Source organism: Paramormyrops kingsleyae, chromosome 22 (genome assembly GCF_048594095.1).
Source record: "Paramormyrops kingsleyae isolate MSU_618 chromosome 22, PKINGS_0.4, whole genome shotgun sequence".
Lineage (NCBI taxonomy): Eukaryota > Metazoa > Chordata > Actinopteri > Osteoglossiformes > Mormyridae > Paramormyrops > Paramormyrops kingsleyae.
The window spans coordinates 9,318,838-9,332,886 of NC_132818.1; the positions used below are offsets into that span (position 1 = coordinate 9,318,838).

The 14,049-nt window shown below is 46.7% G+C and overlaps 1 protein-coding gene across 6 annotated transcripts; it reads right to left on the minus strand.

Moving 5' to 3' along the window:
- Window positions 1–604: 604 nt before the first annotated feature.
- Window positions 605–13,736, minus strand: LOC111853187 (caspase recruitment domain-containing protein 10). Of its 6 annotated transcripts, XM_023829865.2 has the most exons (25): window positions 13,610–13,736; window positions 13,391–13,436; window positions 10,620–10,838; window positions 10,028–10,165; window positions 9,301–9,487; window positions 8,685–8,823; window positions 8,066–8,239; window positions 7,858–7,977; window positions 7,619–7,744; window positions 6,660–6,842; window positions 6,369–6,494; window positions 6,209–6,245; window positions 6,077–6,114; window positions 5,900–5,988; window positions 5,485–5,525; window positions 4,408–4,525; window positions 4,058–4,229; window positions 3,855–3,978; window positions 3,497–3,734; window positions 2,816–2,882; window positions 2,158–2,260; window positions 1,700–1,858; window positions 1,477–1,589; window positions 1,284–1,399; window positions 605–1,202 (listed from the first exon to the last, which is right to left on the minus strand). In XM_023829865.2, the coding sequence occupies exons 2-25, from the start codon at window positions 13,395–13,397 to the stop codon at window positions 998–1,000; spliced, it is 3,039 nt and encodes a 1,012-aa protein (XP_023685633.2). In that variant the 5' UTR covers window positions 13,398–13,436; window positions 13,610–13,736; the 3' UTR covers window positions 605–997. The 6 variants fall into 6 exon arrangements, with proteins under 6 accessions (XP_023685633.2, XP_023685635.2, XP_023685632.2 ...); XM_023829867.2 differs by having other exon boundaries at window positions 4,408–4,522; window positions 13,391–13,720; XM_023829864.2 differs by having other exon boundaries at window positions 13,391–13,719.
- Between the last annotated feature and the right edge of the window lie 313 nt (window positions 13,737–14,049).

Here is a 14,049-nt window from a genome sequence, read left to right on the forward strand (position 1 = left end):
GAAAGCATATAATTCGACAATATGTAATTATCTGCCATAGTCTATTGAAATTGACGCTATAAGTTCATATTATGTTCAGTGTGGCTTTCAAGATACACGTGTGGTTAAACTAGTGTTTTGATAGTCCAGATATACTATGAAACATGCACACGGAATTAAAATTTACGGCTGTGATAGTAAACTGCTATTAGTGTGGCCATGTAAAATGATCTTCTGATTGCTAAAGATAACACAATTTTGACATTTGCTTTATAGGTGATTCATATTTAAATAGAAATAGCCACACTGGTGATTCAATCCTCATATGCTCTTGCATCTGTGCTCCAAAGAATACTGTATTTTGAAATATTTAATGGTAAAATGTATTATCTTAATTTCCTTATATTTGAAATAAACACAACCTAAAGGACGATCTTAAAAATGTACGCAAGACATGGATCTCTAATAGACCATACAGCTTTGTTTATATATAACAAATTAGTCTAAGGAATATTTAGGAATATATACAGCCACAGTATTAAGAAACCAACAATTTTGGTGGGGAATTAAGTAAATGTGTATGTTCTTTAGCATTCTGTGACACACATAAGTAAAATCAAAAATGTTTCATTTTGAATTTTATTTATTAAAATTCCTCAGCAAGGCACATTTAAGGGGATTTTCATTTCGTTATTACTCTTGTCGACAAAGTAAGAGTTTACAGTTGTTTTGTAATCCCATTACCGTTTAGTCAATACACCTTGAGCCATTAACTTTTTTCCGTAGGCCTAAGTGTGATACTTTAAACTGAGAAATAAATAAAAAGGGTGGTTTCACCACAGTATTACACACAAAAATGGTAACTGTGCATGAACACACTTGCTAAATATTAAGAAGTTTTTCAGAGCAGTTAAATTTGCAAGCTGCGTTGGATTCTGCACCCCCACCGCCCCCTCCAGGATCGGAACCCTGTTTTGTAATATTAAAAGCAGCGGCACTCTGAAGGGATATCGATGCCCTACAGTCTGCTTTGTTCAACCCAAACTACTGCCCTCTGCTGGCTATAAATGGCATTGCGTATGGCAACCAGAAGATCCTCAGTGCAGTTCCACGTTCTGGGCTGGAGAGTATAGTGTAACATGGGCAGGCTTTCCAACTGAAACTCTTCTTTCTGACACACCTCCTCCATCAGTTTTTCCTCACTTTGCCCGGACAAAAATTTCCTGTCAAAAACAGAGAAATGAGTATTTGAGTCATATAGATGAGCATAGGACATGTCTGTGACTGACAGGATGGACACGCACTTGAACCTCCTGCCCTTTTTGTCCTTGGGCTTGATGTGGATGACGATGGGATAGATGCCCTGTCTCAGAAGGGCTTCCACGCTTCCCACACCCAGCTCCAACAAACAGTGCTTGTCCTGAAGAATGGGATGGTGGACATGTTTAGTGGTCCAAGGTAAAACACAGAATGGAAGACACATGGAGAGCATCATACCTGATGTATGACATCCTGTATGGATTCCAGTCTGATGCCCTGCGATTGGTCATTCGGCACATCAAGCAGGAAGACGTTTTTATCCCTCCGTTCCGCCGGGCCTATGGGTTCTGCTGGTCACAGAGTGACAACAGGAAGTGCAAGGTTAAAGGTCAACCTGGGAGGAAGTGGAAAGGTGAAAGGGCACTCCGACTTCAGGGGCAGGGCTGCCATGCGCTTATACCTGGGGGGCAGGTGTTGAAGTCCAGCCCGGATTCCGCAGGCTGCAGCAGCCTCTCGATGAGTCTGTGCGACAGAATCGACGGGGAGAAGATGACAGGCCTGCGGGACGAAACGTGTTCCAGCTGCACCAGGCTGTAGGGAATCAGGTTCTCTTCCTGACCTGTGGAGACACAGTTAAAAGGGCGTCTTTTAACCTTATAAATCTGATTTTAGATATGATTGAAGACGGAGCAGGTTACAATCAAAGGAGATATCAGAAGCTGCTACGTGCATCATAGACTGACGAGTAGTAAGGCACGTTTTAAGTCAGATGGAGCACATGTGTATCCTTAATCTTGTTACGTAATTAAAATGTTCCAGTAGCTATTTTATCCACTATTAGAATAGAAGCCACATACTTCAATCTGTGTAGAAATAAAGTGTTAGGATTTGAGTGTTGGTCAACGCATCGGTTCTTACGCTGGTTGAGAGTGTAGACCAGCTGGGGACCCACGCTTCTGTCATGGCTACACCTGCCCGTGACCTTCACCAGGCGCATGCGCTCGGAGTCCTTCTTGCACAGCTGCCGGGGGGGGGGGGGGGATCATTGTGGGGTTAGGGGGGCAGAGTAGGGATGTGAAATGGGTGTGTGTGTGTGTGTGTGTGTGTGTGAGGGGGACAAGGGAAGGGCAATGCTGTCTTCCATTTACCTCAGAGGTTGGAATTTGGAGCTGGGAATGACATCACACCTGACTTAACCGCGTTCCAGTACATCATGTGAGAAAGCCATTTAGCAATACCAGTCCTAGCCAGGTTCATTGTTAGCTATTGTTAGCAATACAAGTTGATAATGCATTACGCAGTATTTTGCGCATACACACAAAGTAGCAACATGTTCATAGATTGGTGGTACTGTGTGTATGGGCGTTTTAATGACACACAAATAAAACGTAAGTGCTAATAAAAACAATACGACTAATATGATTAAGGGTGCGGCATCTTGAATTCCGAGGTCAGGGACGCAGACGTTCCTGACTTCAGGATTCTGACCTCAGGGGACGTTCCATTGGAAATTTCTGACTGGGAAATCAGAAAATCCGACTTCCCAGTTCATATGGAAGGCAGCATAAGTTCTCACCTTCATCTTGCAGTCCCTCAGCTTCAGGCCCAGGGTGCGGAATCTTACCAGTAACTGCTGCTGGGCCCTGGAGGCGCGGGGAGTGCAAGAGAGAAGGGCAGTAAGACACAGCGGGGAAGGCTGCAGATCACAAGTCATTACATCCTCACACTCAGTTTATTAAAGGCCCAAAATAAGAGCATAATTACCTTAACTGGCACATGCACTTAGAATTATAAGCAGTTTTATAAAGTTGTATATAAGATTGAAATCTGAGCTTTTACTCTGACGAAAGAGGTTGTGGGTAACATACAACCATCCAGGCAAATAAAATGCATCATGTGGCAATACAGTGACTAAGAATTTAACCCTTTTATGCATGTACACAGGGTCCTCATTCATCTGAGGGTCGTGTTATGGAAATGTGCATGCGTTTCAATTTCATGTATATTAAAATTTTTCCCCTCTAATTGAAAAATAAAAAGTAAATAAAAGTGCAGTTTATGTCATTTTTGACTCGAGCCACATAATTTAAAAAATAAAAACCTGATGGTATGTTAAGCATTTAATAAGAACACAAAGGTTTTCACTGAAGCCGTGGTCTTATACTGTAAGAAGACCCATCTTGGGTCATGGCCACCGCCCCCCGCTGCCCCCTCCTGTGGTACGCTCCGTCAGCAGTGGGAGCCTCGGTTCTGGTACCTGTTATAGTTGGGCAGGGATGCCTCTTGCTGCGGCTCACCCGTCTCCCTGTCCACCCGCCTGCAGCGCCACTGGTACCTGCCTTCATACCAGGTGTCTGTCACCAGCAGGATGTCATCACAGCGGGTGTGTGGGCCAGATCGGACACTGGCGTCCAGGTCCAGGTTGACCCTGACGTAGAAGGAGTCAGCGCCCATGAAGGAGGGCGAGGTCATCTGGGTAAGCAGCCGGGAGTATGCTGGGAGGGGGGGGGGGCAAAGCATTATATTCAGTTCCTCTCCAACATGCCGGTTGGCTTCGATTCATTCATCAGTCTGAGACCTTTATCTCAGGGGGCTCCGGGAACATGTGATCTTACCTTTGCTGTTGACCTGGTGCTTGAGGGCGGAGGGCTCTGTCCAAGCCTGCAGGAAGTAGTGCGCCACCTCACTGGTGCACCGCCCCAGCGGCACGCTCTCTTCTCCTGGCACGGCAGGCGCCAGCTGCCAAAACAGACCATGAGGTCAGGGGGAGATTGGCCTTGTGGGGTTGCCCGGGTAACGGTGCGTCCCACCCGCTTACCTCCAGCAGCTCGCTGCCCTCTCGCAGTCCACACTGCTCTGCCTGCGACCCCGCCCTCACACTCCGCACGAATATCCCCGTGCGGTTGCCCCCGATGATCGTGATGTCGTCGGCCAAGCTGGTGTTCCGTTTGGGCGTGGCGGGGAAAAGGGAGGGACGGGCAGGATCTGGCCTGAGAGGAGAGAGAAAGAGAGAGAGGGATAGAGAGAAGGATGAGTGCAGGAGGTGTAGTGGAAGGGAAAGAGGAAGATCAAAAAAAGGCTGTGAGCTGCAAGGCCTGATGACAGTAGGAAAGGGTCAGCTGAGGGCTGCGTGTGATGCGTGTCCCAGGGGGGAGCGGCACAGCTCACCTGGATGGGCTGCTCACGGGCGGCGGCGAAGGGGGGGGGCTGATCAGCTCGCAGGGGAAGGGGTGAGAGTTCAGGGAGCTGAAGGAATCTGACAAACAGAGCTCACTTTGCCCTCCTGCTGCAGGACACGAAGCAACGACAATCAGGCAAGGAGGATGCGTCTATGTGCATGTGTGTGTTCGTATGCGTGTGTGTGTGTGTGTGTGTTTGTATGCGTGTGTGTGTGTGTGTGTGTGCGTCTGACCCGCGTTGCTAGTCAAAAAGCACAATGCAAGCTTGCATTTTATATACTCATATAATTATAATAGACACATACTGTACAGCGGAGAGGATGAACACACACATGGCAGTGCACACACCCTGCCATGAAAAGCCGGGGGGCATTCCGGCCTGATTCTATCTGTCTTTTAACTGCACTTATACGTTTTTTAATTTATTCATATATATGAGTAGAGTACTGTGAAAAAGTCTTAAGCAGTTGAATAAGATCATGTTTGGGTGATCATGTTGGTATAAAACTATGGTATTATGTCTATAAAAGCGAGCGTGTCAGCTTAGCCATTTCAAAACCTCTCCTACAGTCACCCCAGTATTTGCAATGACCATCCAGTGCACCCACATATTTTTTGACTTGACCACTAGCACACCATGTTTGGCTAATGAATTTAACTCGGCAATTTATTTATCTCAGTAAATAATTAAGTGGACCGGTGGTGAAAGGTGACAAATACATGGAATGGCTGTGGTGCTCTTCAGGAGGGATTTGGGAATGAAAGTGTTCTTTAACAAGATATCAGTAACTTTTTTGGAGAATAGAACACTTGGTACACAGATGATTACCTTTAACCACATTCCTTGCCAGCCTAAGACCTTTGCTCAATGCTGTACATTTATTTGCTTCCTAATAATCCTTTCAGATGTTCTGTTTGTGTAATATGTATATTTTTATATTTGTTTACACTATGTTTACACTTCATGTCTCATCTCGCAGTATGTATAAATCTGTCTGCACTTCACTCTGGCATGAGTAATGTTGACTTATCTTAGATTTAGTGTCTGACAGCAGGGGAGACACACCTGTGAGTAGATTGTCACTGCCCCAGGAGTCCAGATCGAATCTGGAAGCAATTCAGTCTATTAGAGGACTCCTCAACAAACAGGTAAAATAGAAAGTGCTTTCTGCTTCCTTAGTTACACAGCGTGTAGTTAGAGTATGGAATAGTCTTCCTGCTAGTGTAGTGCAAGCTAAAACCCTGGGTTCCTTTAAATCAGAGCTAGATAAGATTTTAACAACTCTGAGCTATTAGTTAAGTTCTCCCCAAACGAGCTTGATGGGCCGAACGGCCTCCTCTCGTTTGTAAATTTCTTATGTTCTTATTTAGCGGGAGAACATTTTAAAATAAATTCTTCTTCTAGTTATCACTTTCCATTCCACCCCATTCTCAGGAAAACTGAAAGGGTCTGCAGTTAAAACAGGAAGAACTGTACTCACTCAGTCTGGGCCCTGCGATGGATGGAGGCCACACAGGGCGGGAAGGCGAAGGTCGACAGCCTGTTGATGTCCCTTTCGCTGTCCTCTAGCTTTCAGAAAGAGTGAGTACAGAGAGTGTCAGGGATGCTCCGCCGGTGGCAGGACGGGCCAAAGCCACGGAGGAGTGACACTGCTCACCGCCATCAGCAGATTCTCGTCCGAGTTCGAGTACGAACCTGGAAGGCAGAAATACAAGTGAGCCACCGTCAGATTCAGCCCTCCTTCCTCACTGTTACAGACAGCAATGTCTACAATGCAGCCCCCACTTACCCTCTGACAGTTCACTGGTTTGACCTCTAGAGGGAGTCTGCGAGTAAGACATAAAACAATTCAGCCAGTTACTGATGAAAGCTGACACAATTTTTGTTGGATTAGTGATGAGTGATTGATATATTAATGCAAAGCACTCCTGGACTGCATGATGGCAGACCTTCTGGCAGGAGCGAGACGAGGTGTCCGAAAATGGGCTCCTGCACGCCGGCGTGTCTGAAACGGACCGCGTCACGGAACAGCATGGCTGGTAGCAGTGATCCTCGCTGATCAGGCAGAGGCGTGACTGCGGGACAGGCAGAGAGCCTTGGTCACACTCCCAGCCGAATTTCATAGGTGGTGTGTGTATATGTTTACGTGTCCTATACATGCTAAAAATACCTCATTACTCTTTTCTTACGATAATCAGATGTGCATGCATTTCCGTGCATCTGCACGCGTGTTCACTTACGCAGTGCATGCAGTTCTCCTCCCTGCTCCTCTCTCGCTCCCTCTCCACCTCCCTCTCTACCTCCCTCTCCCTCTGCAGCTTGTCCAGGCAGGCCTGCAGCTCTATGACCTGCTTGCGCAGGCGGTCCTTGTCTAGCAGGCAGTCTGTGTACTCCAGCTGCAGGCTGTCCCGGCTGCGCAGAGCCTATAGAGTCAAGGATGGAGAGACAGAAATTGGACGACAAGAAGTCCCAAGCTGTTAATTAGCTGTAATAGGCAGGGTGATTATAAACTGCTATTCCTTCATCAATATGACTTCCAACCACTTATCCAATAAAGAGTTGAAGAGTTGCCTGGAGCATTAGTGATCAGTGAGTGCACTCCCAATCAAGGGTGTATGCAGGGGCGGAGCTAAAGTGGCACTGGTGCTAGCTGAAAGCTGATTGGACCCCAGAGTGCCCCCTCCCCTGTCACTCATTCAAAGTATATTATGGTCTCCTTTGTATAAATTAGGCTGGAGGAACCCTGGATAGGATGCCACTCCACCACAGGGCACGTGTACACACACACTGAGGCCAATTAGACGCATCATTAGCAGGGCTGTTTTGTTCCGGGTTTTCCGGGCGAGTTGCGGTTACATTTTTCATGACCGACCTGGTTGAGGTCCTAATTGGTAGAGTTGAACGCGTCTCGACCCATGCAAGTTTTAGCAGGAAAGGTCGAGTTTCAAGAGAATTCAACAGTCCCGTTCAACGTCCAAGTTGGTTGAGTTATGAAGCGTTCAAGTTCCAAGGTTCTACTGTACTTTTATATAAATATTACATTTTATCAGTCCCTCATGTGTAAACAGTGGCTGTATAAATACAGATGTAGATATAGAAATTAAATCTATCTAGATCACCCCTTGCCAAGCAATGCACAGTGATGTGCCCCATTGTGTGAGATTACTGCACCATATCGCCATGGCAGCCAAACACCAACCTGGTCTCTCTCCTTCTCCAGCTCCATGATCTGGTTGAAATAGGAGACGCTCCTCTTCTGCTCCGTCTCCCAGTCCAGCTGCAGTGTCCGCACCTTCGCCTGCAGCTGTTCGCAGTGGGCTGCCAGCTAGCAGGCACAGGATGGGGTGAAAATGCCATGAAATTCAAGATGAGGGGAAAAAAGAAGCGTGATGGAAATCAGAACACTGCAGTCTTTGTAAACCTTGCCACTCCCTTCACCTTGTCCCTGTACACCTCTGTGCTCTCTAACTCCTCCTGCAGGCGGGTGATGGTACTGCACAGCTCATGTCGGTGCTCAGCCGCTTCCCGTCGGTCCTGCTGCAGGATGTCCAGCAGAGCCTGGGGGAACGAACAATGCCACCACTCCAGATAACACCTATCGATCCAGCATAGAATTCAGGTTATTGACCTAAACCCATGCACGAACCTTTGTGTCCACGCTAGCCTCCCGGGGTGTTTTGATTGGTGGCAGCTCTGGAACCAAGGGGATGTCGATTGGGCAGAATGGGGCGCTGCTGTCCTTCGGAGCTGGTGACGGGGGGGCCTGACTGTCTTCCGCCTTCCTCTCTGCCTCCATCAGTCTATTTTTCAGCTGCTCCAGCTGTAGCGTTACCCATAATGTAATGGTTCTTATACCTTCTGACTTCATTTAGCCAGTTTACTGGCCAAAGATTAAGTACCCCATAAAGAGCAACAACCACCAGATCTTACTGGGACTTCAACCAACAACCATCTTCACACACTTCCTTCTATCTCCTGTCATGATCTGTCACAGTTATGGCTTATGCTAAATCATGGATACAACACTCCCAAATAACACATCCTACTGTTTATCTTCCCTTCCTTTTCCCAACAGATCCTTGTTTCTGTGTCCATTTCATCTGGGGAGTACACTTGTTACCCCTATTATCCCAGATACTGGCCAGGAAAAATGACGGGTTACCCCTAGTAGCCTGCTTATGAAACACATGGCCTCTGAACCACTACATCATCAGCTCCAGTGCTTTCTTAGGCATGAACTCCCCCCCCCTGTGGGCCCAGTCTACCTGCCCCAGCAGCTCCCGTTCCCTCGAGGAGGCCTTCCCTTGCTCCTCCAAGGCCCAGGAGTACTTCACGGCCTGCTCCAGGTGCCGGTCCTTCAGTCTGGCCAGTTCCCGGCTGCCCTCCTCCCAGTCTTGGCGCATCCTGCAGGGGTTTGTTTCCCAAAGGTTTACATAGTTGGACCCATTTAGTTGCACAGTTCCAACTATGTAAATTGCTAACGCAGATAGCAACTATGTTTTTGGGAAACGTACCCCGGGTGACTGGCCCCTGCCCCGTCGGTGACTAAGCCAGCAGCGCAGTGGCTACGATCTGCACTTGTGCCCCTGTGTTTCTCTGCATGCATAATTGCATGCCTGCACTTGTCTCTTATAGATTCGATTTGATAAGATGCGCTTTATTGATTGCAGGGGGGAATTCTTTCATCATGCGGAGAGTTGGGACTTGCTTTTAGCAAGTTGTTGACGACCTTGTAGCCCAGCTGTACAGACAGAGAGGTTCACGAGACCAAGGTTGTGTTTCATGACTTTAAGTTTAGTTGCATTAAAATGAGCCCTCGTCGCATGTTCTGTGCGTGTGAGTGATGGACTGCACCCCCCCCCCCCACACACACACACACACCTCTCCAGCTGCAGCTGATTGTGGCGCAGTTCCTGCACACGACGCTCGGCGCGGCCCCGCTCCTCCTCGGCCATGCGGCAGCGCTGGGACAGCCTCCGGTCGCACTGCCTGCTATTCCGCAGCTGCTCCCGTAGCTTCCGTACCTCCAGGAGCAGGAACTGCGTCAAGCCCTCCGGGCCCTCTTCATCTAGGACAGGGCGGAGTGGTTAGCGGTCCGTCGCATAGGGGACGTCGGTGCCCTCGAACGAGGAAGGACGCTTTTGGCTAAAGGGCTGAATAACGTGCCCTGAAGTGGAGTAGCTTTGGAGGACCATGTTTAGTGTCTACTAAGAGTAACAGCTTGGACAGCAGCCCCCTGGCTCAGGGACACAGACCCACAGGCAGTGTAAACATGACCTCCTCCTAAGGTGTCCAATCAGCCATCTAATGTAGACAAAACAACCGTAAATTCAGAGACAGGCCCATTGAGTCAGACAGTGTGATAAGCATCAGTCGTCCCTCTCTTCTAAAAGCATACTTTCTTGGATGTTCATGTCTACGGTGACTCAGGTTGCATTTCAACAGATAAGTATTTTCCCAAAATAGGACAGGAGCTCAACCAAGACAGAAGGACAGAGATCCTGCTCCGGGGATGAGCTCTCGACAGAAGGACAGAGATCCTGCTCTGGGGATGAGCTCCCCGCTAACTCTGTGCCCCCGGGGGTCTCCAGGCCGCCTGGCTCTTTACCCACGAGCATGGAGCAGCGCTGCGTCGCCCTGCGGCCGGTCAGGTGGGTGTATTCCTCCGGATGGTAAAACTCCAGGCACTCCAAGAAGGCCTGCAAGCCCCGCTGACCCCGCCCCCGCAGGATGTCCAGAAGGCGGCCTGGAAGGTGGGCGACAGGGTCAGGCAAAGGTTTGGGAGCTGCTCAGCCCTCCAGCACGTGCTCAAAGTGCTCAAATATGTAAACATGATTATCAGCACAAAAAGCTGGACTTCAATCGCAATGTAAATGAATAAATAACGTAAATGAATAAGCAATGGAGTACTATGTCATCCAGTTGCTGCAAATCACAGCATTAGTCACCAGTGCACCCCCAGACATGTATACAGGGGCGGGGCCACAGGGACAGTGGCCCCAGCTGAAAGCTGATTGGTCCCCAGAGAGCCCCCTCCCCTGTCACTCACCAATTCCTAATATATCATTGGCTAATGATGGGGTTGGTCTGTTCTGTATGAATTATGGCCCATCTTATGCTCAACACCTTTAAAAATCCTGCCCCCAGCCACTGCCCCCAGTTCAAGACCTCCATCCCCCCCCTTCCCTGCCCCCCCTTACCAGCCTTGCTGATGCGCAGAGGGTACTGCGTGGAGTTGAGCACCTCGTCTTCATCCTGCTCGTCGATGGCCTTGCACTGGCGCAGGAATGGCGTGAGCTTGGCCGGGTTCAGGATCCGGGTCAGCTTGTGTCGGACGCCCTCCACCCGGTCCCACATCTCCTCGTCTAGATCAGAGGAACTTTCTGGCTGGGCTCCTTCGCCCGATCCCAACATGCAGTCTGTGGGGTGAAAGACATGGCCCCCACCCCTCAGCATTCACTCATCTGCAGCGCTAACTGGAAATCCACTATACATATAATAAATCACAATGCGATGGCAACACAGGAAAATGCAGAACCAAAATACCTGTTGCTTTCTTAATAAAAATTCAAAACTCTGATCACAAAAATCAAAACATTTTATTTTCCTTGTGCCAACCAAGAAGTGTGCAACCAATTAAAATACTTTTCCTTTTATTTAGTCCAATCCTTACTGGCCACTTTAGTCAAATAAGACTCTCTACATTACAGTCAGAAAAAAGGGTACAGCCCTGGCACAGTTTTGTACCTCAAGGTACAAACAACATTAATATACCCCAATGGTACAAAAATGTGTCTGAGTTAATTTACCTATAGCTAAGGTACAACTGGTAAGCTCTTCAGGGTACAGCCCCAGTGACAAGGGGTTGGCAAATTGGTACTTTTTTCTGACAGTGTAACTCAAATGCATGTATTGGGAAGTTATATGCAGATTTTTCACTTGAATTAAAAGTTGCATCCCATAATTTAAAATGGCTTTGGAGTGGCTGTGGTGTTCATGTAGAATGCCTTATGTGGACTCCCAATATCCTGCCTTGGCTGCCACCTCTGTTAGTCAGAATAGTCTGTTTTTTTTATGCAATGGAATGTATAATATAATAGTGACTCTTCCAGCAAGTGACTAATTATCTATTCAACTGCAGGGGACCCAAAGTCGAAGGCTCCTGGTAATTCTGCTGGCTTTACCCAGAACATTCTGCTAATGTGAAGAAAACACCCTGCGAAAGGCGTGCTGAGACAGATTCAAGAGTGCGAGGAATCCCCCCTTCCCTGGCCCGCAACCGCCCCCTCCCCCGGCGCGCTGTCCCTCCTTCCCACAAGTCACTACCAGCCACTGCGTTCTCCTTCTGTGGGATAAACATATATGAAAAGACGACGAGAACTTGATGACAGAGAGCAGACTTAGCAAACGCTTCCAATGCGTTTTGTAGGGTGGTCCCAAAGTGTGAGGCAAAGATGTATTTTAAAGATTTATACATGAATCCATTCAGAAAAAGTTACTAAGTTACTTCACACAAATTTGCTCCCGTATGGAAAAGGCAGAGAATGCAGAATGAACAAATAGTTTGATGATTCGGGGAAAACAGCGGAAGTGACAGGAATCAGCAAAAGCACCGTAAATGCATGTTCATGTCAGGGCAACAGAGCTGTGCTAGTTTCACCAGGTTCTACACCATACGCAGGGAATCTCAAAAGTAAAAAAAAAAACAGACTTCTCTTCTCTTTTGAAAGTTATTTACATTATATGAACAGAGTCGGGGATCTCGCAATCTAATATCCTACATACGCCTCGTCCAAGTAGCCTATATAACGATGATATACTATTGAAATTCCTATTGTTATGCTTTATGTTATTGTTTCCTGTTTATGCTAAAATACTCTTGGAAATTAGTTTTTAATAAATATTAATGTATTATTTGACATTTTGTTCTATTTTTGTAATCGATTCTCCTCAAATCCACCCGCCCATATTTTAACCGTTTATCGAGACCAAATATTTGTGGTTTACACGTCACGGCTATCGTAGTTTTGGACTTCGAGCATAACTTCGCGAATGGTATTCATCATATATTATCTTCATTTGAAAGGCCGCTTTATCTTCTTGCATCTACTTAACAGATTAATGGGTACGATTAATAGATAGGCTACCCACAAAATAATACATGGCAGTCGACACCGACACCGATAAAATCAGAAATATATATTTCTTTTCAACTGCTTATGCTGTCGTTTTTGCAGTGATCTACTGTAGACTAGCGGTTCCCAACCCCAGGTCTGCACTGGTCTATGGCCTCCTATTTCACCTGGCAACGGAGCGATGGAGGTTTTGCGGAGGCGTTGGTTAATTCGCAAAAATAAACTCCGGGTTGCCAGCTTTGATCAGCTGGCTGGAGTGAGGTTTCCAATTCGAGACAAGTCTGCACACTCTTTTTCGTATGTAACAGCTTTATTACCTTGTAAATAGTTTGTAGAGTTTGCAAACTGTCCCAAAGGTTTTTATGTAGCTAATTTTAGGTTTATAATGGAATAATACAGATTTGCAGTAAGATTCCTTGCGTACGCCAGAGAGTCTAAAAGCGTGAGTTCACGCCAGATGCGCAAGAGCTGGCAACTCTGTACACTACATAAGGAATAAGTGACGTCTAATGAAATCCAGGACAGTTTAATACAATCAAATTCAGTTCAGTCACCAGTTAACTTACACGGAACACCTCTGGTAAGAGAAAGTCGTTTTTTTAGGGAAAACAATAACGTACAAATCCTGCTCAGTTATAAAAACACCTTTAAAGAAACTGGCCCAAACACACATCATTAATACTAATGAATTTCTTAAATAGCTACAATTTATTCAAGAATAAGGACGAACCAAGGCAAAACCTAATAGTGAAAGAATTGCTTAATTCTGTAAATATGATATTTAAAAAGACTGACAACAACAGGCCCATTGAATAGAAATAGTAAATTATTCTTACCGCTCATGTTCGGCGTCTACTTGAATCACACCTCAAGTCTCAAAGCCTATGTTCGTGTAGAACAGCAGGTGAGCACTTCCGTAACTCAAACGTGTAAGATCACTAATCTAAGTCACTTACGAGTACAAATGAATATCAGTTGAATGAAAGTCAAAATGAAATAAACGGTAGACAGGGAAGACGCTTGTGCTTGACGAGGGACTACGAGTTTCGCTTTACCTGTCCCCTCCTGCCAGTTTCTGACACCGTTTTATCGGCCCTCCCCTTTCCACTCAGCCCACTTCAGACCTGCAAAATACCATCATTCTGAATAACGATTTACTCTGAAGTTCCTCGCGCACCTGGCGTGACGTTCACGCTTTCAGTCTCTCACGCGCACGCAAGGAATCTTATTGCAAATCTGTATTATTCCATTATAAACGTAAAAATATTATACCGTTGGGGGTAGTTTGCAAACCCTACAGACTATTTAGAAGGTAATAAAACTCATATACATGAGTGTACAGACTTGTCTCGAATTGAAAATCTCACGCCAGCCAGCTGACCAAACCTGGCAACCCTGAATTCAAACAGTGCTGCCAGATAATGAAATATGCATCCTTCTCACAGTAGAGCATTGGAAATCAATACTTGATTCATCGAGGAACTGGATGTAATCA

Excerpts from the sequence above, each read along its gene's own strand:
- LOC111853187 (XM_023829865.2), bottom strand. Across the intron at positions 8,240-8,684 it reads AACGGGAGCTGCTGGGGCAG|CTGGAGCAGCTGAAAAATAG; the intron begins GTAGACTGGGCC and ends GTAACGCTACAG. Across the intron at positions 3,735-3,854 it reads GCACCAGGTCAACAGCAAAG|CATACTCCCGGCTGCTTACC; the intron begins GTAAGATCACAT and ends CCCCCCTCCCAG.